Here is a 25,435-nt window from a genome sequence, read left to right as displayed (position 1 = left end):
GCTGAGTCTCATCAACTGGCCGTTCATCAAGCTCTCTCGGGGAATTCTGAGGCATGCTCAAGTTGAGGAAGTGCTGCTCTAAACTTTGGATGCTGCCATGATTGCTAACTGGTAGCCCTAGTTGAGTTATTTTGTGCTGGAATGGTTCTATTTCCCTTTGTAATTACACTTTCACTGGTGTGATAATTTAATCCCTCTTATGAGTGGTGAGAACCATCACAAGGGATGCCAAGATTATTTCCCTTCATTCCTACATCTCCAGTGTCTAGAACAATGCTTGGCACATAGTGTCCCATCAATGCTTGTGCAATGGGCAAAGCAGGGGCCTCATGGGCCCCATAAATTTCTATGTCTCTCTCCTACTTAGCTTCAGCAATCAATTCGACATAGCCCAGAATTAGCTGAGGGAGTCTCAAATGAAGGGTTGCCTCTATCAGATTAACCCATGGCCATGTCTGTGGGAGCATTTCCGTGATTGCTGCTTAATGTAGGCAAGGCCCAGCTCACTGTTGGCAGTGTTACCTCTAGGTTGTGTAAGAAAACTGGCTGAGCACAAGCCAGGGGAACAAGCCAGTAAGTAGTGTTCCTCCGTGTTCTCTGCTTCAGATCCTGCCTCCAAGTCCCTGCCTTGAGTTCTTGGCTGACTTCCCTCAACGACTGACTATGACCTCGAATTGGGGATAAAATAAACCCTTTCTTTCCCAAGTTACTTTTGATCATAATGTTTATCTCAGCAAGAAAAATAAAGTTAAAAAAAACCAAAAAACTAAACAAAACAAAAAGATCAGTGTTGCATTTGCCCCATAACATATCCAGAAAATTCCTAAGGCATTTTATTAGTTAAACTGTTCAAGTTGATCCCATGTCCCTGTGCTCATTTATAATCCCATCTCTTGGGAGTCTGAGGCCGGAGGACTGCTCTCACCTTGTGTCAGCCTGGCTAAAGTGGTGAATATTAGCGAAGCAAGAGCTACACAGACAGATCCTGTCTCTACCTTCCCACCAAAAATGCTGTGCAATACACTTGGTCTGCAAATGGAGTACAGCTGATGAACTTGAACTCAGTGATGAAGATTACATCAAATTATTCCAGATGCGAGTCCCATCAGTCAATTATTATGCAAAGAAGCCACAGGTCAACATGTCCTAAAAGTTGTTTTCTTTAATTGATTTTCCCCAAAGGCTAGATTATAAAAATTATTGAAGACTCAAGAGCCAGTCTAAGAGGAAACATTAAAAAACAAAAAAACATCTAAAGAGTCCTTGTCCTTCATCGACACCAGCCTACCTCTTCTTAATCTCTGTTCTTCTAAGACCACTTTGGGTTCTTTGGGAGACAGTAGATAGGAATTAGACACTGGGAAACACTTCTACAGGGCTTCTGTCTTAGTCAGGTCAACTCTGGAACCAGAGGGACTGGTGCCCCTTTGCAACACCACCGGGAGAGAAAGAAGGACTGTCATCTACAGAGAGTGTAGACGGCACTTTTGCGGAAACTCGGAGCCTGGCAGGAATTTGATGGGAAGGGTGGGGTCGAGAGTAGGCAGCTGTGAGTCACCCGAGTGTGCTGTCAACCACCTATAGAGACGTAAACCAAGCTCTCCTGTTTCCACCCCCTTCCCCTTGTCTTCTCTTCCTTCTTTTTTTTTAAATAATAGCCTAACGAAGGCTAATCTGTACTCACTACATAGTTAAGAATGAGTTTGAACTTCCGATCCTCTTGACTTCTCCTCCTCCTGTGTGCGAGGATTACTGGCATGCACCACACCTAATTTAGACTGTACTCAGCAGGATTGAGACAAGGGTTTCTTGCCAGAATAAAGCAGGCTCCTCACCCTTGTCTAGACTGCTGATTTCCTAGCAACACTCAGCAGTAAAGATTTGATGCAAGGGCAGCCTTCCTGCTGTCCGTGGATACTGGCAGAAGACACGGCTTTGCAGGCAGGCTAGCTCCATGTTCAAAGTGTCCATGCTCACTGTGAATGGGGCATCTATCCCAGGAAGACAGATGAGGAGGACTGATGAAGATGTGGACTGTCTCAGAGTCCCTGCAGCAGGGCTTTCCACTGTCCCCATTCCAGCCTGTGCTCACTGCAGAAAGGAACGCCCAGTGGCCAGATCTCAGCAATGGAGTCATCCCTCACCCAAGAATCTGGTGAGCAAGGCGATGCACAACCAGCCACTGCTGGGAAAAGCTTGGTGACAGAGTGGCTCTTTGGACCCTAGCCCATGAATGCTACCTTTTACCTTAGAACACCATTCTCCTTTCCAGATCCCAAAAGAACTGTTCCCAGTCTATCCTCACTACCATTCTGTGCAGCAGAAAGGGCCGCATTAAAAGACCCCACTTCACAGGAAAACCCAGAAGAAGCTAAGCACCTGCTCTGTTGCTTGGCCATGCTGGTCCCGGCTACCAAAGATGGCATGGAAGGGAGAGATGCCCACCCCATCTGAGCAGCTCCTCTGTAGGCTGATTGATACTGTGCTCACTCATCCCACTAACTGGTTGCCTAGTGGCTGACAAGGTGCCCCAACGCCCATGCAATCTTAGAATGCAGCCTAAAAATGCAGACTTCAGGGACCCTCTCCCGCGTTTCTCTCCAGAGTCAGGCTACAGCAGCATAGGGTGGCCTACAGTGTCTGGGATCTCTGGAATGCTTCTGGAAGCAGAGCTTTAAGGGCAGCTGGAAGCCATGTTTGGAGACTTGGGGAAGGTGTGGATATACAGCTAGGGGGGCTTTAAAGGTGTGATGGTGGTGGAGATTGGGAGGGCCACGCCTGTATGTTACCAACATGTGTTTACTTCTGTCTAAGGTACTTTTCATTACAAAGCATTGTATTTTGTTTTGTTTCTGTAGATGTTTTTGGGACAGGACCTCATGTAGCCTAGGACTTGTCTCAAAGTCCCTATGTGATGGAGGAAGGTCATTGGTTAAAAAATAAAGAAACTGCTTGGCCCTCATAGGTTAAAACATAGGTGGGAGGAGTAAACAGAACAGAATGCTGGGAGGAAGAGGAAGTGAGCTCAGAGGCCATGCTCCCCTTTCCCGGGCAGACGCAATGAAGCAAGCCGCCAGGTCAAACATGCTGAATCTTTCCCGGTAAGACTGGTGCTACACAGATTACTAAAAATGGGTTAGGCAAAATATGAGAATTAGCCCATAAGAGGGTAGAGCTAGTGGGCCAAGCAGTGTTTAAATGAATACAGATTGTGTGTTGTTATTTCAGGTTTAAAGCTAGCCAGGCGACTAGGAGCTGGGGCGGCAGGAACACAGCCCACAGCTCCAACAACACCTATGTTGCTGTGGCTGGTTTTGAACTCCTGATCCCCATCTCCAATGTTGGGATTACATGTGTGTACCACCACTCTTGGGTACATTTGTTGTTGGTCGTTTGGATTGTTTTTATTTTTGTTAGCCGAGAAATGAGTTTCACTTTAACCATCTCTCTCTCTCTCTCTCTCTCTCTCTCTCTCTCTCTCTCTCTCTCTCTCTCATGCATGCACACAAACACACAACACACACACATTTAAACTATGTTCTTATTTGCTTCCCCAGGACCCTCTTCCACGTTTCTCTCCCTCTGGATGATTCCCTTCCTCCCTCCAATCGTTTCTTTGCTGCCTTCATGGCATGCATTCTGTTACCTGGCACCCTCTTTTCTTCCTTCTTTCCTCCCCATCATAATCTCCTTTTGACTTTCCTGGAAGGATCCCTTTCAGGCTGTTTTACTAAGCAGACCCCTAGGGCTGGGGATGTGGCTCAGTTAGTGGAATACTTGCCTAGCATGCACAAAGCCCTGGGTTCGATCTTCAGCAGCACATTACCTGGGTCTGGTGGCACATGCCTAGCACTCAGGAGGTAGAGGCAGGAGGATCAACTGTTTCCTGAACAGGGGATTCGAGGCCAGCCTGGGTTCTATGAGGCCCTGTCTTCAAAAAGTAAGTGTAAAAGTGAAATCAAAGAATTCCCTTTGGGCCGGGCGATGGTGGCACACGCCTTTAATCCCAGCACTCGGGAGGCAGAGGCAGGCGGATCTCTGTGAGTTTGAGACCAGCCTGGTCTACAGAGCTAGTTCCAGGACAGGCTCCAAAGCCACAGAGAAACCCTGTCTCGAAAAACCAAAAAACAAACAAACAAACAAACAAAGAATTACCTTTGGGTTGAATTAAACCAAGACTGTCTAGGGGAGACTAGAAAACTCAGGGTTTAAAGGGAACCGAACCCTCTTAGACAACAAAGCACTGTGCTCTACACATTGTTGAGCCATGGAACAATTGCAAATGACCCATGCCAAATACTGCTACCTACCACCATGCCATGTCCTGCTCAGGAACTTACAAATGAACCCATCCACTTGAATTCTAAATGTCCTTGCCTGGCTTTCTGCAGGCACCCCTCTGAGCATCCTTCACCAGTCCTATATCCCATCCCCTCTGATGCTTGCTTACTCTGGTGCTGGTGACGAACTTGTACAAGGTGGGAAAAAGCTTTCCTACTGAGTCACATATCAATCACAAGCTCTGCTTTTTTTCTCTTGTTGATTTCATGTGTACGAGTGTTTTATCTGCATGCGTATCTGTGTATGATGTACATGCCTGGTGCCTACACAGGCCAGAAGAGGGCTTTGAGTCTCCTGGAACTGGAGTCGTAGATGCTTGTAACTTGCCATGTGGCTGCTAAGAATTGAACCCAGGTCCGTTGGAAGAGTAGCCAGTGCCATTACCCTCTGATGCGTCTCTCCATCCCCTCTGCTGCATTTTTTTAAAGGCCGACTCTTTTCTGCCTTCCTTACTATCAGCGCAGCTGCCTGCCCAGCATTTCTGATCCACAGTCAACATGCGGCCTCCCCTCTCTGCCCTTCCCCCTACAACTGCACAGCCACCGCTGCTGTGTCCCAGAGTCCAGGCACCTGGTAGCACTCACACAAAGGGAAGACTCCATCAGGAGTCCTTCCCACAGGAGCTCTGACACTAATTCCCTCTTCTGCTTGTTTATTGAATCTCTACCCTCCCATCGAGGCCAGCTTCATCCCTTCTTCCTCCATCGGCGGGCGTGCACAGCTGTCCGGGGCCCTGCAGGCCAGCTGAGAGCTATGTACTCACTGACATGGTTCCTGGCCAGCTTTGTCTCTGCAGTGGGACTGTGGGCTTCCTTCGGGCAGGGACCTCACTTCACATTTTCCCTCTTGCCCTCCAACGTCGAGACCAGGGAAGAATATGTCATAAATTATAGTCTTGCCTCAAGTTCTGTGTGGTTTTGAAGGCCCACACACCCAGAGCCGGATTGCTGCTATCCAATGACTGGCCATTCTGTGGGCACCTCATCTCTCTGGTGTGTTTCTCAGTACAGGATTTTCATGGACAGAAGTTTAAGTCTCCCCAAAAGAAACTAGGAAACACTATGCAATGGGGGCCATAAGTGGGTCTACCCAGGAGGCCTGATTTACGTGTAGGCTGATGACCTAAGGGACAGGGCGAAGCAAAATAACGAATACGGAATACTTAACTCTGACAGCCACCTCAAACGGCACGTCCTCGGTCATTCTAGCAGAACTTTCCTTTGGAACCCAAGGATTGTTTCCTATTGACTGGTCACCGCCAGCCAACAACGTCCTGAGCTCAGTGAGTATGGATGATCTCCTCTTTGTTCACAACGACTCATTCGAAAGCAGCAGCTGCTCTTCAGCTCTGAGTTCAAAAAGGTCCCGGGTTCCACAGATCCGGTGTGCACTGTGTCATGCAGTGCAGACATGTCATGCACTGCCTGCTCAATACTTGGAGGTGTGGCCCAACTTCCCCGCCATCTCTGGGTCTCTGTGCCCTGTAGGCAAGTGAAAGGTAGAGTCCAGAGTTCACCCAGATCAGGATCTCCCCCATTCTGCTCACTGCCAAATGGGCACACTGGGACACATGTTCATAGCGAAAGCTTTGTGTTCCTTCCCTAGGTGGAAAATGGCAAGTCAAAAATTTAAGTAGGGGTGTGGTGATGCACCTATAACCCCAGAACTTGGGAGGACACAGAAAGAGCTGGAGTTCGAGGCCAGCTTCAGCTGCATCAAAGTTTGCCTCGACTGCATAGCAACTTGAAGGCCAGTCTGGACTGGAGATCGTGTCTTAAGCAGAAAAACTTCCTAAAGCACGAATTTTGTGTTTGAATTGTTTTTTTTTTTTCTTTAGTATGCTCTAACCCCAGGAGGAGAAACCTCTTAACAACACTGCATTTTGGGACTGGCTCAGTGAGCTAACTACCTGACATACAAGCATGACCTCAGTTCAGATCCTCAACACCTATATACATAAAACTGGGCACAGAAGTCCATTCCTGTAACTCCAGGACAGGGTTTGGCTGGCTGAGTGATCCTGAGGGTTGAAACACTGAGCTCCAAGTTCAGTGAGAGACCTTATTCCAAAACACAAGGCGGAAAGCAATAAAGGAAGCCATCTGATGTCAACTTCTGGCTTCCTCATGAATACACTCTGGGGACATACACACACACACACACACACACACACACACACAATCTAGAACAGTGTCTGTTGGCCTTTATTCCTTGTGTCCAATCTCTGATCAGGTGTCATTTTTAAGATGGACTATTAAGAAGCCCCAATTCTGCCCACTGGGTCTCATTTATCTGAAGGTGTTTTTATCTGCTGAGAGCCTCAGCTGATAAAGCAGGTATGAATTTGCCCTACAGAAATCTTGCTATTTTTTTTCTCATGAGATTGTGCCAGTGTTCAGCCAGTTGAACTCTTCCCAGTACTGCAGGTGCCAGGGCACCCCCAGGGCATTTTCACACAGGGTCATTAGAAGCTGCCCTGGAAAAGGTGTACAGGATCCTTTAATATTGGTCCTTTAAGAACAGACCTATTGATGTTACGTAGGCACCATGCAAGATCGCTGGCGCTCTTTCAGCTTTGAAGTCCATGGAGGAAAGAATCACTGTGTGAGATCATAAATTATCTCCAAGTGGCTTTGGACTTTCTATACCAACAGTTGGGGCAGTCAAGTCACCCAGTGTCCTCCACAGCCTTCACCTGATCCTTTCTCGGGACTAGGAGAGTTCTAAATGTGACCAGCTTCACAAGCTGCGTTCCTTCTGAAAGATCCAGATGTCATGGAGTAAGAAAAGAGGCCACAGAAGGATAAGCAGCATTTGAAACAGACAAGCTCTGGTGGGAGACCCGGCTGTGTCCCCAATCTGTCCCTTGCCCTTATTTGCATGTCACCATTGGACAAGTCACCTAACTTCTTCCAGACCTTTACCCCTCTGGATGCTGGTGTCAACTCTAATCCATGCGACCAGCTCCCAGTGTCCAGCGCATTGTTCTTCCACCTATGGTGGTTTGAAGAATGTCTCCCAAAGGCTCCTAGATTTGTATGCTTTTTCACCAGGGAGTGACACTATTTGAGAAGGCTTAGGAGATGTGACCTTGTTGGAGGAAGTGTATCACTGGGCAGGAAGGGTGTGGACTTTGAGGTTTCCAAAAGTTAAACCAGGCCCAATGTCTCTCTCTTCTTGATCCAAATATAGAACTAGCAGCTACTTTTTCAGCAACATGCCTGCCTGCCTGAGTGCACACCATGGTGAAAACGGACTAGATCTCTGAACTGTAAGCCAGCCCCAATTAAATGTTTTCCTTCATTAGAACTGTTGGAACTGGGCGGTGGTGGTGTGTGCCTTGAATCCCAGCACTCTGGAGGCAGAGACAGGTGGATCTCTGTGAGTTTGAGGCCAGCCTGATGTACAGAGCAAGTTCCAGGAAAAAAAAAAACAAAAACAAAAAGAAACTTGCCGTCAGCTAAATGACTGGTCTTTGGTGGGGAATGACTTGTGATAAAACAGCAGAGTGAAAAAAATTTCATTCTATTTGAAAGGAGGGTTTAGAAAAAGGGTATGACTTTTAAAAGATACATTTCATTGAAAGAGAGTTGAAATCTACATACATATTCCTAAAATTACCCACTGGCTGTGATTGTGGCCAATCACATACCAAAATGCCCTGTACACTGAGTCTCCAGGAACAGCAGCTAATAGTCCACTTTTGGGTATTTGTGGTTAAAAAAAAATCCCAAGCAGTGGTAAATCTAATAAACTCTATTTGGGCATGGGAATGCATTTATATGTAATTCTTTCTTGGTAGGAGACTTACCTTTCTAATCATGCTCCCTTTAGGCTATTATTAAAATCAGTCTGCATTTCCCAAGCAGATGCCACTGACAGCCAGAGGATGGCAGTCTGCAGTGACAGGGTAAGGTCAACCTGGAATTAAGTGCTAGCAAATAGATTGACAATCAGTCGCGGAGTATGTGTATGGAGCTGTGTGCTCACAAATGTGAACACGCAAAAGTGCTCCGCTAGCAACAGCACACAAGAAACAAGGATTAAGGATAACAGCAAAGGGCAAAGTTCCCACAAGTGGGTTTTTCAGAGATCTGAGGACAAAATAATGTAATCCTTCGTGGGTCACAATGTATATACCCCCTTTGGGGTCATCTATTCTCAGCTGTTATCTGCAAGGACTGATATATGGAGATCTTATTTGTTCTATTGCTCTTGTGGATTTTTTCTTTAAAATTCTTTCTTTAATTAAGAAATACCAGCCGGGCAGTCGTGGCGCATGCCTTTAACAGCAGCACTAGGCAGGCAGAGGCAGACGAATCTCTGTGAGTTCGAGGCCAACCTGGTCTACAAGAGCTAGTTCCAGGACAGGCACCAAAGCTACAGAGAAACCCTGTCTCAAAACACACACACACACACACACACACACACACACACACACACGTATGTGTATATATATATATGCATATATATGTATATATACACATGAATACACACACACACACACACCCCAAAAACCAGGGCTAGGTATGTAGTTCAGTTGCAGAACACTAGCTTAACATACACAAAGTTCTTGACTCCCTTCCCATCACTAGAAGACAGGACTGAGAGAGAGGGTGCAGGAGAGACACTAGTAATCAGAAATAGTGCTATGTATGCAGCTGGACTCTCATCTACTTGTGAGGCTGAGGCAGGAGGATCACGTGACCCCAGGTGCTGAGGGTCATCCTGAACAAAACAGCAAGGTCCAATTTTAAGAAGAGGAAATGTCAAAAGTGCATTGCACTGTGTATTTTAATTCTGCACATGGACATTCCTGCTGAAAAAAAAACGATTTCTGTAGGTTTTACTGATAAATGGTGAACTCTGAAATCTCTTCAAACACTGCTCCATAAACATTTAATTTTACACAAAAGCTGAGTTGGTGTATAACAATTCTTTAGCCATGAATAGGTTAGCTTCATGCCACAACCAGAATTTATTTATATATTTCCCCTAGTACTTTCAATCCTGTCTTGTGTGTTGGCTGTCAATGCTAAAGGCATGAGAAGCTTGAGAAAGCAGTAAAAATAAAAAGAGTACTTTATATTAGGAAATCACAAGTCCATTCCAGACCAAAACAGCTCCTTTGGCTCATCACCAAGCATTCCCAATAGCTTTGCTCAGTGTTGTCTCAAAGGGTAATAGCAAGACTGAATCTTAACACAAGTGGAACACACTTGAGTCCTAGCCCCAGAATCCCATGTGGCTCATTTTCCTAGTCAACCTTGGCTTCTTGAAAACCAACTGAGATGATTCTGAGCCATGCACATTAAAAATCCCAGTATGGGGCTGGAGAGATGGCTCAGAGGTTAAGAGCACTGGCTGCTCTTCCAGAGGTCCTGAGTTCAATTCCCAGCAATCACATGGTGGCTCACAACCATCTGTACTAAGATCTGGCGCCCTCCTCTGGCGTGCGGGCATACATGGAGGCAGAATGTTGTAGACATAAGAAATAAATAATTCTTAAAAAAAAATCCCAGTATGGGCATCAGTGAGAAGTCATGTCCCTAGTGTAGAGTCCTAAACTTATAGACTCGTTCTCATGAGAATCCTCCACTATCAATATATTTAAAATAAGTAGGAGAATAACAGGTGACATTCTGATGTTGTGCTCCCAGCAAATGCTCAACCGTATTCGGTTTCCGGCCTGCTAGAGATGGACCCCACTGCTGCCTCACATATGCGAGGCAAACATCTCATCAGCTGAGACATGTCCTCAGACTCCTTCAACTAGTTTCCTAAGCACAAAGGGGGTTTTAGAAAAACTAAGTTAAAAATAGAGAAACTCAATTTATGAGGTTATCAACACAATGCAGTTACATTTTTTCTGCTAAGTTTTGAGTCATATTTTTTTGAGTATTTTTCTCGTTTCCAAGAGTAAGATGTATTTTTGTATTTGCCAAACAATGATCTCTCTCTCTCTCTGTCATTCCTCTAGTAGATATTGTTATTAACTTATTAAACCATTTCACTATGTAAATAAATACTTAACACCAAATCAGAAGTGGAATTGTGTGCGGCACCATCTAAACTTATTTTATTATTGGTTCTATTATCACAACTGACAGTTTATATTTCATGTAAACTTTTAGATTTCTAAATATCTAATTCAAGTTTAAAGGTGCAGATCAATTCTTTGCAGTTTTTACTTTTATCCAAATACTAGGCACTCACTCTTTTACAAGATAGCATACAATCAAAGTTATAAAACTTTTGTCCTTTTTTGCCTTGCAATCCCTTTCTGACATTCTCTACCATGTTTTTTTTTTCTTAAATGCAGTCAGTGAAGTGCTTGAAAGAAAATAACTCTATAAATAACTTGGTAACCCTCAACCCTTTCACATGCTGCTAACTTTGGAGAAGTCAGGTCCTCTCCTAAAGGCTTTTATTCTGCCTCATACTCCAAACTTGAAAGGTTTTCAAATACTCAACTTGCCTTTCTTCTCATTTTTTGCGGGGGTGATGGTGGTGAGGGTAAGCCTGCCAGCTGGTGAGAAGCCAAAAGTTGTCCAGTCAGACCTGAATGGAAAAATCTATGATTTGTTTATTTCATAGTTCAAGTTCAAAAGCAAGAGACAATTTAAATAATAAAAGGTTAACAGAGGAAAAATGTAAAGAAAGGAACAAATCAGTAAGCGTCCAGAGAAACTTTCACGAATATTTAATTTGGAAAATGTTATTGGTTTGGAGGACTTGACTGAAAGAAAACAGCTGGGCAGAGTTCAAGGTTTTAAATTAAAAACAATGTAACAAGGTCTACAGGGATAAATCTTTGAGCCATATTTCGGAGACCAGATTCACTTCTACCAAGTAAAAGTAATAGCAGTCTAAGCTAAAGAGGAAATTCCTCACAACTGAGGTGCTTACTATCAGCACAGTTTCCAAGTTCTCAGAAGGCAGCCCAGCGATTTACAGTCTACTTTTCCTCATATAAGTGGAGCTAGCTATATTTCCTGTGATTTGCTTTAAAAAAAAAAACACTTATCCACACCAGCCAGAATATGCCTATTTTATTAACATCATGCTTTAATAAATAACTGGCTACTTATACTAAAATTAAGCCTCTGTTTACAACAGCCCCCAATATTTCATTTTGACCATTCTGAAGAATTTGGTGTAAAAAGTTGAATGAAATGTAGACCCTGAGCTATCAAGTAATTATGTTTCAATATAAAAATAGAGCTTTCCTCTTATAACTGAAGACTGAACAATAACACAAAACAACCTGTCTATGGGCTTCTGGCATCTTCATGATTTAGAGAGCAGAAGAACCTCGCACAGTGGTAGTGTTTCTGAAGACTTTTGAGAAGTCATTTTGAAATGATCTGCTACTTTCTCCAGGTTTTCTGACTGGTCATTTGGATACAAGAAAAGGGCTTCCAAGGGGGCAAGGCAGTGGACAAGTCTTTGGCCTGGGACAAGTTAGGGCTTTTGCTAGTGCACCTATGTGGCTAAGGGCCACCTAGGAGATGAGGTCTTCTTAGCTCTATATACTCCCATTCCTCCCACAAAAAGATAGCATATAAAAATCTGGACACCCAGCTCTCCTCTCAGTGGGCTCCTTGGGCAGGATCGATAGCAGATGGCTGCAAATCAGTCTGGGTCCTTCATTGAACTGATCAAAAGTGAGTGGCGAGAAAGAAAAAATAATCCAATTAGATCACCTTACACTCTTTTCAAAACTGGAGTTTACAAAATGCAAACATATACACACAGACAAAAACTCTGCTTGAGTGTTGACAGCTATTCCCTGAGCCCAGGCTGTACCCCAGTTCTGGCTAGCTGCCAGACAGCTCCCTTTTATGGCACTCTTCCCAGAGTGGTCAGTGGGTCAGGAATCTGGATCCCTCCAACACGGGGTGGGGACAAATGAGATTGTTGGTCACCTGCTACTGCCATTGGGATAAAGGACTAGAGTGTCAGCATGGATACAGAAACTGGTACACGGTGGCTCCCTAAGCTGCCTGGTTTTTAATATATACCCCCCAAGTCCAAGAGTGTACATGGGATAAGTGGGGCACCCTGAGTGCCTTTCATCTTTCAAGGGCACCTACATCAATAATCTTTATTTTCCAGGATCGGGTACACTTTGGGTATGGGTGGATTCAAGAATTCAAGATTCCACTCAATCCAAATGGGTCTCTTCTAGCACCCAGTTCTGAGTGGGGTCTAACGGTCTTCTTAGACTGGTGTTTGAATGCAGTTTGACCAGTGGCTCGGAAGCCTGTTTGTGGCTCCACATTCTGTCCTAATTGAATACAAACAGAAAAAAGAAGCCTCCAAGTTGCCTCCACTTCTCCAGACAAGGCAGTTCAAATAAGAGGGATAAATGGAAATTTTATGGCTTGTTGGGCTTTTTCCTTTAATAAGATAACATGATAAATAAACCTGCTTCTGTACAGCTATTTAATATTTCAGAAATACGTACATGTTACATGCCAAGAAAGGAGCCTGGTTTTCTTGGGAGAAACAAGGTGAGATCATAATTCAAAAAGAAAAGCCCCACAAATAAAATGAGCGAAAAAAAAAACAAAACAAAAGAAGAGTGCTAAATCACAAATGCACAACTAACTACAGGTTCTGTACCTACACTGTTAGCCACATTGAACACGATTTCTGAAGGAGCAGAAACTGAATGAGAAAACAAAGTCAACACTGCTCAAACCAGTGGCCACATCGTAAAAACTGTACAGTTGCTGTCTGTCCATTCATTTAAAAAGCAAAGTCACTAGGATGGTAAAAAAAAAAAAAAGTGAGAACTGGTGCCTTTGAACTCTCTGATGATGAACACTTTTACTCAGGGTTTGACAATTATCTCCACTCTCTCTGCACAGCGAAGAACAAGAGGCAGAGGATAGTGAGGAGGTAGGGCTTTGCCTCAGCATGGGCGCTGGCACTGTCGGCCTTCTCATTGGCACTCTTCCCAGAATGGTCAGTGGCATTGTACTCAAACTCGGAAGGACACTGCTGATATTCGCAGCCACTTCCGCTTCCTTCTCCACTACTTTCATCACCTACATTGAAAAGAGAACAGAGATTTCAGGACATGTCATCTCATCAGGTCAGAAAAGAACAAACCCCACACGTCAAAATCACCAACACTTACTGATATCAAAGAAGTCCACGTCATTGCCGTTGTAAGCATTCTTCATCTTATTGGTCATAACCCGAAGGGCCATGATTTGACGAAGGATCAGCATGTCTTGTTTGGTGGTGTCGACCTGGACTTCAGGGTTGTTGCCCTGGTTGGCCAATCCATTTCCGGTCACTGCAAACAGGTACCTGAAAGTACAACATAATTCCATTGAAATGAGCAGTAAGTAAATGTAGGCGAGCAAAGATTTGCTGAATGTTAGCATCTCCACCCAGCATAGTGGAGTAGATGTTCTTCCATTTGCAATCAACTCGAATTGTTCCTTCTCCCTCTAGGGACTGTGTAGTTTCTGTACCTCTTTTGGCGCGATTGTTCTGGCAAAGAAAAACACCCTCTGAATGGGTGCTTATCTTAGTCACAGAGTATGCCAGGGTGGGATACATGGACTCATCAAAGAGAATGTGACCTTTTGAGAAGTGGTGCTTTGAGAAGGCCAGGACCCTGAGCCAAGGGCCACGGGCGCTGAATGTTTTTAACAGTCCTTAGCACCAGGGTAGAACTACTGCCAAGTCCAGTCCTTTGTAAGTATCTGGGTGCCTTTTAGAACACCCAAATGCCAAAGCCCATGCCTAAGGGCACCTAGAAACTTTCTGTAGCATCACTAGCCACAGTGAACTGCTTCACTTAGATCACAGTGAAGAAGCTGCTCTTTCCCTCGGGGGAGGCTGACCTGCTTTTGCCCTTGCCATTCCAGCAGTCATCCTCATTGCCATTCCCTGCCGCCATCCTCTCGTCATTGCAAACAGTGGTTGGGAGAGAGGACCAGAACTTCTTAGCCTGTTTCAGTTTTTCCTTGACATCAGTAACCTAAGGAAGAAAATAAAAAACGGCTCACCTATGTAGAAATGCAAAACTACAATGTATGATCCCAGCACTTGGTAGGCTGCAAATAACACTCATCCTTGCCTCTGTACACGACCCTGAAGTAAACTCATTGGCACTCTCTCTCTCTCTCTCTCTCTCTCTCTCTCTCTCACACACACACACACACACACACACAACACACACACACATCATATATATATATATATATATATATATATATATATACACACTTTCTCAACAAACAGTGGGGCTGGAGAGATGGCTCAGTAGTTACGAGCATTTGCTCTTCTTGGAGAGGACAAGGGTTTATTCTTAGTACACACTTGCTAGCTCACAGCTATCTATAACTTCAGTTTCAGACGATCTGATGCCCTTTTATGAACTGTACACTTAACCAGGAATCCAAGTGGTACACACACACACACACACACACACACACAGATGCAAGCAAAACGTCCATACACATGAAATAAAACAGCAATAAAAAAACGCAAGAAAATAATGTTGACCTAAATCCATCTTAAAATCTAAGCCAACCCCAACCTATTTATGGATGTGCCTTTTGATCATTTCTAGATTATATGCAACTCAGTGTTTCAAGTTCAGACCGAAGGAAAATACCAAGAAATAAACAGTCACTCAGAGGAATTAATAGTTCAAGTGTAAACTCTAAAGGAGATGCCTGGATCCTGGATCTACTGTCTACTTTACTTCCTCCTGTAACTGGCATCCCAGCCTGTAACACAGTCTTTCCACCCCAGGCTTTCCTGGTCTGAATCAAGCATCCAGCAAACAGGAAAACTTCACTGGCTTTATTCTTCTTTTCACATCAGTGTCCTGTCGGGCTTCCTGCTCTAGGTTCCCTCCGACTACAGCACTAGTACTCCCAGACTGCCATAGGGCATTGCCGTGTATCACCTGTTTATAGCCTAAATTTTTCTCCTATCCTACCATCATCAACTTCGACCTTACATAAACCTAGACCATGTCACTCTGCCCTCAACCCACTTCTCTTTAAAATCCTATATACTAAAAGGCACCATGGAAGGTTTTTTTTTAAAAAAAAAAATAAATTAAAACCCAACGAAGACAAACTGAACCAAAGTTGTTTTACTGCATGAAGAAATTTCCTTTGAAAAGGTGATTAGGAAAGAATAGCCAATGGCAAAGACGTCCTTTCTACCTGAACAAGGACTTTGGCAGATACTTCTTTGCTTCCTTAAATACAAGGTGGATCGTATTTTGGGTATGGTGCTGATAATGTGAAGATGTTTGCAATTGGCATTATTTAGCTTATTGGTCAAAAAAATAAATCCACGCACAGAGTTAACAAGTTAAATGTTATCACATGAAATCAACTCAGGATTTTAGGTTGTTTACTTGTGAGATTACTTTGGCTCTTACTGAAGAGCTTAGACTGGCACTTCGCTCCCTTTGTTGAGGTCTCTGGAATCCGAGGCCCTTTCTTACTGCCCTGAGCTTCCCCTTGTGTATAACCTAGCGGCGGGTATAACAGATGCTCAGTAAATTCACAATGGCACTGGAGAGAAGTCTGGAGATGCAACTTGTCACAACACACTTCCTCAACTATATAGGACCTTTCCGAGACAGAAAACGAGGCACATTTACTGCCGTCCACATACAAGAAGATTAAAAAGTTAAACACCTAAAAGACTCACACATATATGCCTTCCAACTAAAAGTTCATTTTTTGAGCAAATGTTTGGAGTTTGTTACCATTGAACACACCCATTCCAGCTAAAGTACTCACCAGTCGGTCCAAACTAGTGCCAGCGGCTGTGGTTGGACGTTGTTCTGGATGATAAGGCCTGAATCGAGCGCTGAAGGCACTTTCAGAGATGGACCGAGAAATTCGGCCAGCCGGGAGAGACTTCGGAGACCCACAGCCTTGGAAAACCTACAGGGAAAGTGAGTTCGTATTAGGGATGTTAGAGGACAAGGCAGAGGGCGTGTCTCGCTGTCCTGCCCAGCGTCTCGCCTGCAATACTTTCTGAGACACTTGGACGCTGTTATCCTGCATGTTCATGATAGCATCCGAAATCTTCACATCGATAGGATCCATAACCGACTCAATGTTGAAGGGGCCCTCCAGCCTCTCTGCCACCATCAGCATAGCGTCTAGTAAGCGTTGGAGAAAGACAATACAGCATAGACAGAAAAATCATTAGTTCAGATTTGACCATCAGCCCGATCGTTTTATTGCCTTTGCTTTTTTTTCAGAGGGAAGAGGGGAAGGGAGAGGGGGAAGGAGATAATACACAGTTTTTTCCCCAGTTTTTTCTTATTTTCTAGCTATTTCTATAATTTCAAATTGTATCTACACATTACGTCTCAGCAGCTCGCTAAAGTATGAAGGAGCCAGATGAATGCTTTGTTCCGGGGCATGGAAATTCAGTCGGGAATCGCCCATCTTTTGGCTAACTCACTCTTCCGTATGTCAGCCAGCACCCAGCTGACAGTCTGGCTAGGGACAGAGGAACATGCCTGTTCTCCCAGACACTTCCCTGGCATCTTTTCCTTTCAGGTTCCATTGACGAGAGTTGAAATCGTAAATCAGTTACAATCCTGGCATACCGATTCTTTTCTTTCACTTCCTTTAAAGAGACATTGCAGATCCTCGCTTGCACAGCTGCATAATAGAAATGAAAGCGTTCTGGGAATCCGAATGTCTTCAAACGATGAAACTTTGAGGCGTGCCACTTTGGGGTTAGGATAACCCCATTTTCAAACGCGAGGGCCTCAGCTGATTTAGTAGTGATATGCATGTTTGGGGGGATACCAGTGAAATCACGAGACAAAACACAATGCCAAACATTGTCCATTTCACCGATATCTGGAAGTCACTTGTAGACTTTTGAGGACCCTGTCATTTCCTAGCAAGTGCTGGATTCCTTAAAGAAAGCAAGCTGTTATTTGTTTCCCATATATGCTTTTGGGGATTATGATTTGGTATCTTTGCCTGATAACTTGTACAAAATTAGAAGAACTGGGCTGGAGAGATGGCTCAGCGGTTAAGAGCATTGCCTGCTCTTCCAAAGGTCCTGAGTTCAATTCCCAGCAACCACATGGTGGCTCACAACCATCTGTAATGAGGTCTGGTGCCCTCTCCTGGCTTGCAGGGATACACACAGACAGAACATTGTATACATAATAAATAAACAAAGTTAATATTTCTAAAAAAAAAAACAAAATTAGAAGAACTTTTGGAAATGAACCCCCCCCCCCAAACGGGGGAAAAGGGGATGGGTTAATTATTGACACATAGTAAACTTTTGAAAAACTATTTTTTTATTGCTGTGTGTATGCGTATGTGCATTTGTGTCTGTCTGTCTGTGGGCATGTGCTAGTGGGAGTGGGTGCCTGTGAAGCCACAGTTGGTTGATAGCCTGGAGTTGGTGTTACAAGTGATCGTGAGGCACCTGCCCTGGGTGATGGGAACCAACTGGAGGCATGATGCCAGCTCATAGCAGCTGGGTTTCAATAGTTAACCTTTAAATGGTGTTTTCTCCTTTACACTCCATAAGTTAGATCCCCACTGTCTACTCCTATAGGTACTTCAATGTCAAGAACGAAAAAAGAGTGTCCCTTTTCAGAAGGCCGGGTGTCTCTTTCAGCTGCTACCCCAGCTGAGCTGCTACCTAAGCTTTCTAGTGGGAAAAGGCTTTAAGCATCATCCTAAAAAGGAAATCAAAGTTGGTTATCAACTTTTCACTTTCAATCTAGAACAAGTACTACACACCACTTTAGAAAGTGTGAAGCTGCCAACCATGAACAGATTCCTGTGCAGTGTGATGCTTTAGAGTAATCGCAGTAAGTAAGCACCAATAAAATGATGTCTCTAACCTTTAAGTAAAGGCTGAAAGCATGAATATGCCATTGTACTAGAGGAGAAAGGGGGGAAAATGCTTTTGATGTGCTAGAGAAAGGCGACTTTTGCAAACAAGCGGAGCACAGTGTAAATGTGTTTGTCACTGTCAAAGCAGAGGGACCACCATATACAGAAGGCACATTCTTTCACAAGCCAAGAAATCGTGAGCACCAAATCAAAATATTATGAATAAATAACAAACTTTCCAACTGCAGAGGTTTCGAAGGGGGGCGGGATGGATTTTCTACCTATTTATTCCCCTAGTGGTGAGGAAAGGCAGGCCAAATCGATCCCTAATGTGTTTGTGAAAGCCTGAAAGGAAACATAAACCCCAATTCTTCTGGCTGTTTGGCGTCTTTGTAAACTCAGGGCCACTGGCCATACACAAGGGCCTGGGAATGGAGAGGGAACCCAGGCCTTTGTTGGGGCCGGTGCCATGGCGTTGCGTGTTGCATAGCTGAAGAATGTGACTGAGGATCTATTCTGCCTGTGGCTCACAGACCAAAGCCAAAGCTGTCTGGAACCCTGCAGGAAGTCAGGATTGGCTAGCCACCGCCCCTTCGACAGCCGCCACTAGTCCCCCAGAGAAATACCAAAGACGGCTGGTTTGGTATTTTATTTTCCTTGTGGTTGACGGAGGCCACAATTCTCATATGCTTGAGATATCATACTTGTTCCTGCCTCCGCCAGGAACTGGCTGGTGTCCCCGTCAGCAATTCCAATACTAAATTCCCATTGGCAGCAACATGTGACATTAACAGGGTTGGCTCTGAGTCAACTGAATGCTAAGAGAGACACAGCACGTGAAGAAGTTATGATTCTCTGAAAATCAGCTTCTTTTGGTGGTAGTGGAAAGGCAGACATTTTTTAAAGGTTGAGTTTCCAAAGGGGTTTCCCATATTTGGACCCAAAGTTAGACCAGTCCTGAGGAAGGCTGACAAGACTTGAGCACTTAGAACTTGTGGTGATAGGCAGATGCCGTTGCGGAAACACGGAGAAGCCAGCAACAAGGCTGATTTGGAAAATGCCTGCTCGTTTTGAGAACAGAGTCTCGAGTCTGGTCCAACCACAGGACCACCTCAACACACTGGTTTTAAGGGGCCCCTCCCAATTCACCCAGAAAAGCATCCCTTTCTTGGGAATCAGCAGGAGTGGGAGGAGACAAGTAAGGGTAATGGCGATGAGTCTGATCAAATATATTATATGCATGTATGAAAATATCATATGAAACCCATTATTATATATAATTAATGTATGCTCATAAAAAACAGTGTTGAAAAAGTATTCCGTTCTCACTAGGGAAAGTGATTACTTTTTCATTGTGTCTCCAATAAATAATCAGAAACCCACATCTTTAGCCTCCCAACCTGACTCAAGAGCTGAAGGCAGTTTCCCAACTTAACCCCAAGATGTGACTTTCAAAGGGATGAAACAAATCTTTGACTACTCAGTAACTGCACAGTCATTTACAAAGCAAAGAAAAATTCCAGAGAGAGAGAGAATATGAATATTTACAGCACAGGCATGTAATTGGGACTGAATTCTACAACCGTGGAGGAGATTAATTAAACCCTTGTGAAAAATCCATGAAAAAGAACAGGAGATTAACATGTCTATTACGTCTGGCCTTTTCTATCAGCTTCATTAGAAATAAAGGGTAGTGTCTCCATTAAAAATGATGCTGACATACAACTGCATATTACGTCACTCCAAGAGCATCATTTAAAATAGCTGCAGAAAAATCAATTCCAAAATCCGATCCATTTTCACTTGGGTTTAATTCCGTTTCTTCACAGATAGCACATGTAATTTTAAAAATACACTATAAGAAGCGCAGCAACAGTTGAAGGCTGAAGATTAATCAGGTCAGCCCGAGTATGGTTTTGATATACTGAGGATCTGGAGGGTCGCAGACAAGATGGGCAGGAATTTGGCCTTTGGTACAAGGCTGTGATTGGACCTTGGCAGTGGCTGCTGCTGGACAGGCTGCAATAACAGAACGTAAGGTGGAATTGTCCCTGCACTGCCCTCAGGGTGCCTGGGTAGAAAAGGAAGTAAAACTCACTGTCACCCAAAGCTTTTCGTATGGTATGCTTGCCTCAGAGAAAAGCCTATTATGTTCAAAAGCTAGGAAGCCCCACTGTCTTTCTTTAAGAACTAAGTTTAGCTACCTGTGAGACAGTACACCTGCAATTTCACCCATTCGGAGGCAGGGGCTAGGAGGGTGAGTTGGAGGCCAGTGTGGGCTACATGGTAAGAAAGAAGAAAAAACATCAACCAACCCAAAACCGCAATTTAAGAAGAAAAAGCAAATGAATCACAAACTCCTCAACTGGATATGGGGAGGGTATAATTGGGGTAGGGGAGGAAGAGGATGACCTTAGTGAGATAGGGCGATACCATAGTCTTTATTTCCATAGGCTATTTTTCATTTCTCCCCTGGTTTCATTCTGGGCACGCCACACCACTTGTGTTTATGTTTCCCCTTTCATGAGATTCTATTTTTCTGTATGTAAAAGATTTGTTTCCCAGGGTTCCCACAGCTTTGAGCTATCTAGGCCACAAGTATGCTTCAGAGTGTAATGTTTACATCTTTTTCTCCCAGTCTCTGTGTTTAAGAATTGGTGGGACCCAATTTATTGATGCACTTTCAACCAGACTTAATATGGCAATTCACTCTCGCTCAGTCTAAAATGTATCTTCTTACTCCAATTTCCTCTACTCCAAAAAAATTTAAACCTTCAACAAACTAAAGCAAAACTGAGCCAGCAAATTACATGCACGCTCCCATGATATGGAAGACTTAGCAAAAGCTTGCTTCCTCTAAAGACATTTCAGTGTGCAATTCTGCAAATGTGACTGGGGGGATGAGAATGAACTGGTACTCTTGAAGCATGTATGTACTGTTCCACCAATGCTGGCCTTTGTGACCTCAATAGCGGCCAGGGAGGTTTCAGGAATGGCGTGCACAATGGGCACTAATGTAGAAGGCTGCAGGCTCTTTAAATCAGGCTAATGTTTTTCCCCGAAATCATAACTGGCCTTCTCAGAACCTAGACGGTTTGCAGTGCTGTCTGGGTTCTAGTAATGGCTTCCTAATTGGCAGAAATCAACAGACTCAACATCCACTCTCATAAGAGGACTCTACCAGGGCTAAGTCCCTACAAAAACAAATCTTGTAATTTTCCACATCAGAGTTCTTCAGATCTGATGGTGAAATGGGCATCTGGTCAGTTTGCCAAAGATTTGGGTGACATGTAAAATATGTAAAAGACTATAGTGTTGGGGGGAGGTTGTGTGTAGGGGCAGGGGTTGTGCCAGAGGCTAACATCAGGATCCCTAAGAATGGTACTGTCACCTTAATTTTTATTTTTTGATAAAGGGTCTCTCACTGGCCTGGAGCACAGAACTTGTGCTAGGCTGATTGTCTCTACCTCCCAAGCCCTAGGATTACCAGTGCTCCACCACACCTAGCTTTTTTTCTGATTGTGGAGATCAAACATAGGCCCTTGTTCTAGCAAAACAAGCACTTTACCAACGGACCACCTGCCCAGCCCAAGAGAGAATCTTCAAAGCTCCTTTCATAGCTCTGTGAAGACTGTACATCAGATTGAACATGAACAGACCTAGGATGAGTGCTAAACCTGAGAATTTCACAGGAAATATCAAAAAGATACCTCCTGCTGCATTCAAAGCGGTGCATCTAACTGTCTTCTGCAATGCCACCAGTAGTTCAAGAGGACACTGACTGGCAGTGCTGATTTTACTACCTCCAAGTACTGAGCGCAGCACAGCCAGAACTCTGCCAAACATTTCCCATTAAAACGAAAGGAAAAATCTCAGAGCTGGCAATTACAACAGTCCTTGTGGCAAGAAGTAGAGTCATGGCTAGTAAAACAAATACATCAATGGCTCGCTCACCTATGAAATTGTTCCACTCAAAATTGAGGTCTCCTTGGTTGGCCAAACAGCCTCTCATGATGTTAGAGCAGTAGTTGTAACAGGGCTTCACAGACACCAGGCCCTGGCAGTGGGAACAGTAGATCATCTTCAGCAGCGCTTCCGTGCACTGGGCTGTGGGGTTCACCTAATGTGTGACAAGACACACAAAAAAAAAAGAAAGAAAGAAAGCCACAGTTGGGTTAAAGGAGACACAACTGACATTGGAGGATCATCCGGGAACTTCGGGATGAATTAAGAGTGTTCTCAATTAGGAGGCTGGACTCCCATGGAAGTGGATTAGAATAAGAATTGGACAAGTGGAAGACAGGTGCCAGAAAGCTGAGTTAGGGGTGGGGTGAGTGAGGTCAATGTAAGTTCTAGTCTTTCTTCGTTTAGCGCTGCTGATGGTAGACCTCAAGACCTTGCTGCAATCCCTGCTTTTCAGTACCAGACTGAGACATAGGTACAACTTGTATTCAAATACTGAGTCCAAGACTGCCCTTTGCACGTTAACCTCCAAGTATCTTTCCCAAGGATACTTCATATATACTTTGTTCAACATCGAAAAGCCATTCAGAAGGTGAAGATCATGCATTCTATAGGGCAAGATGAGTAACTTTAAACACTGCAGGGTTTCAAGTATGGAGTGCTCTTGTGACATATAATCAAAGTGATGAGGCTTCTGCTAAGTTATGAGAAAGTTATTAGATTTCAGTGGAGAAGTAAATGAAGATCATCTCAGGGACGTCAATGGAATGGTGCGCCTGTATTTTCTTAGGAGAAGGTGGAGGAATCTAGGACAGTAATGTGGCATAGGAGTGTGTGGATGTGGTCAGAATTTAGAAGGGCTGGACACTGAGCAGAAACCGGGAGACCCTATAGGAGTCAAACAGCAAAGATAAAATCACTACTCAAATCAGACTAGGCTAGCCACCCTCTAAGATAAACAGCATTTACTGTCATCTTTCTTGTTGGGTCGGATGAAACTGTTTAGGACCATGAAAGAGCCAATTCCATCCCATTCTTCATTTCCATCAATGGTAAGAAAGGATCCCAGCTAGGTGTCATATGCTGGCGGCTAACTCCAAGTTCCTGGCTTACTCTCTCTGCCCTCTTCTCTTTTGGAGCCTTTATCAGAGGATTGGTGCATTCTTCACTCTCATCAGCAACTAGTTCCTCAAGCATAGGCTTTTAGAAGCAGATACTACAGCAGGGAGCAAATACTGGGATGCAGGGTGGCTGGCAATGGATGTCACCTGCTCTGGTGTGTTGCTTTGGATATCACTTATCAACAGAGCCCTTAGGAACAGGAACAGGATGGTGCTGTCTATCTGGTGCATGTGGACACACACACACACACACACACACACACACACATACACACACACCCTTCTCTGGCTTATTCCCAACAGAATGCCAGCGTAAAAGGGGAAAAGCGTGCAACAACAAGATGGTAATTGTATACACTAAAGTCAACATTCTCTACAAAGAGTTAGGACTTTTCCACAGTTTTAACCATTCCCAAATGTTTTCCTAAGCATTAAATTAGTCTCTTTAACTGTGTATTAATGTACAGTAAGTTCTGGCTAACCAATATCCTTAAGGAATGGCCTCTCTGGATAACTAGATTTTCTGGATAGCTAAAAGTTCATTCCTTTGGAGTCACATTGTTGGGACTTTGATACTCATTCACCTCTCGTTTTACAGATGAACAAGCAGCCTCAAAGAGGAAGGGAGCCCAAGTCACAGGACCAAAGAAGTCAGCACTGGAAGGAGCCTAGCCCAACACCAGCGGTGCTGCTCTCACATTGGAGAGATAAGCAAACTATAGGCAGAGATTAAACAACCTGCTGACAGCCACCTTGCTGCATTTGATTCCAGTACTGCACCTTATCAGACACCGTGTCCCTAGGATTTCCCAGATGTGTCACCGCTTCCTGTCATCCTAAACAGAAGATAGGCAATTCTATTCTTAGGCCATGCTGATTTTCTTCTTTGTTTTTAGTTCCAGTCCACATTAGAGAGGCCGCTAAATGGCCGGATCTTAGGAGATACACAGGTTATGTAAATGACTTATAAAAAACCCCACAATACAGCTAGATGTGTTAGAGCACGCCTCAAATCACAGACGTAGGACACGGAGGCAGAAGGACAGCAAGTAAGTCAGCCCGGAAAAAAGGGTGAGGTCCTGCTAATGAGAGAGGAGGAATGAAAGAAGGCGGAGAGGAGAGAGAGGCAGGTGGAGGGGAAGGAAAGGAGAATTCCAGAAGAGTACTTGGTATGTTGAACATTATTCTTCAGAGCTAGCGGTGTCCTGGTGGAGTAAGTGTAGAAAGCTAAACTGTCAATGTGGATACTCAGCATTTAACATGTGTCTGGGATCATGACGTTAGTTTGCTGTATTAGAATATGAAACCTGCTCTACAGAAAACAAAGGAAAATCCCAAGGTAGAACAGACCTTTGGGAAGTAAACAAAATATTCAGGTAAAGATACAGTGCATAAAGTCATATTTTGTATTAGGATTAAAGCTGTGTGCCACCACAGCCAGCCCTGGGACCTTTTTGAAAAGATAAAATCCAATCCACTTACATTGTATTCTCTGGTGACCATCGGAGTCAACTGCTGCCTTCAATCTCTCTACAACTTACATACTGAAGTAGATTTACTTTAGAAGTTCCAAAACATGTAGCAGCTCATGCCACATGGGGAATAATTAAAAGAGCAATATACTCCAAGGTCTTTAATCTCCAGTTATGTATTTATCCTCTATGGTACAGCATACCACTTAAAATGTTCAATCCAATGGTCATTTTGGTGCATATGTCTTGACTAAGAGCTGTTGTTTTTCTTTTATTCAGTTGGGTCTGCTGAATCCAGATGTTAATCACTCCCAGAATACTTAGTGCTGAGATAAGAATGGGGCGGAGCTTTATGATTGTATTTCAAAAAAGGTCACAAGTGCCGGGTGGTCGTGGCGCCTTTAATCCCAGCACTCGGGAGGCAGAGGCAGATGGATCTCTGTGAGTTCGAGACCAGCCTGGTCTATAAGAGCTAGTTCCAGGACAGGCTCCCAAACCACAGAGAAACCCTGTCTCGAAAAACCAAAAAAAAAAAAAGTCACAAGTTTTAGACTTATCTTAGGAATATAGTTATTTCTCAAAAGTTTATGAAGACTGAAGAGGAAAACTATATGTACCCTCCCTTTCCACCCCACCTTTGAACAAAAAGAATGATTTAAAG

At 44.0% G+C, this 25,435-nt stretch overlaps 1 protein-coding gene across 1 annotated transcript in view; it reads right to left on the bottom strand.

Annotated features, from left to right (window-relative positions):
• Window positions 1-13,026: 13,026 nt before the first annotated feature.
• LOC121439863 (glypican-4-like) overlaps window positions 13,027-25,435 on the bottom strand; it is a 109,680-nt gene continuing 97,271 nt past the window's right edge. Inside the window, exons 4-9 of the mRNA XM_041640486.1 lie at window positions 22,173-22,338; window positions 16,371-16,501; window positions 16,134-16,280; window positions 14,208-14,344; window positions 13,490-13,665; window positions 13,027-13,397 (exon numbers count right to left, since the gene is read on the bottom strand). Of these exons, the coding sequence (XP_041496420.1) occupies window positions 13,195-13,397; window positions 13,490-13,665; window positions 14,208-14,344; window positions 16,134-16,280; window positions 16,371-16,501; window positions 22,173-22,338 (960 nt within the window). The 3' untranslated portion in view covers window positions 13,027-13,194. The remainder of the gene's footprint in view (window positions 13,398-13,489; window positions 13,666-14,207; window positions 14,345-16,133; window positions 16,281-16,370; window positions 16,502-22,172; window positions 22,339-25,435) is intronic.

The sequence above is a fragment of the Microtus oregoni genome, unplaced genomic scaffold, assembly GCF_018167655.1.
Source record: "Microtus oregoni isolate MIOR12 unplaced genomic scaffold, Mior012 000063F_ref0000156, whole genome shotgun sequence".
Taxonomy (NCBI): Eukaryota; Metazoa; Chordata; class Mammalia; order Rodentia; family Cricetidae; genus Microtus; species Microtus oregoni.
The sequence above is the reverse complement of the archived record's forward strand: the minus strand, read 5'-3'. Positions and strand labels throughout refer to the sequence as shown.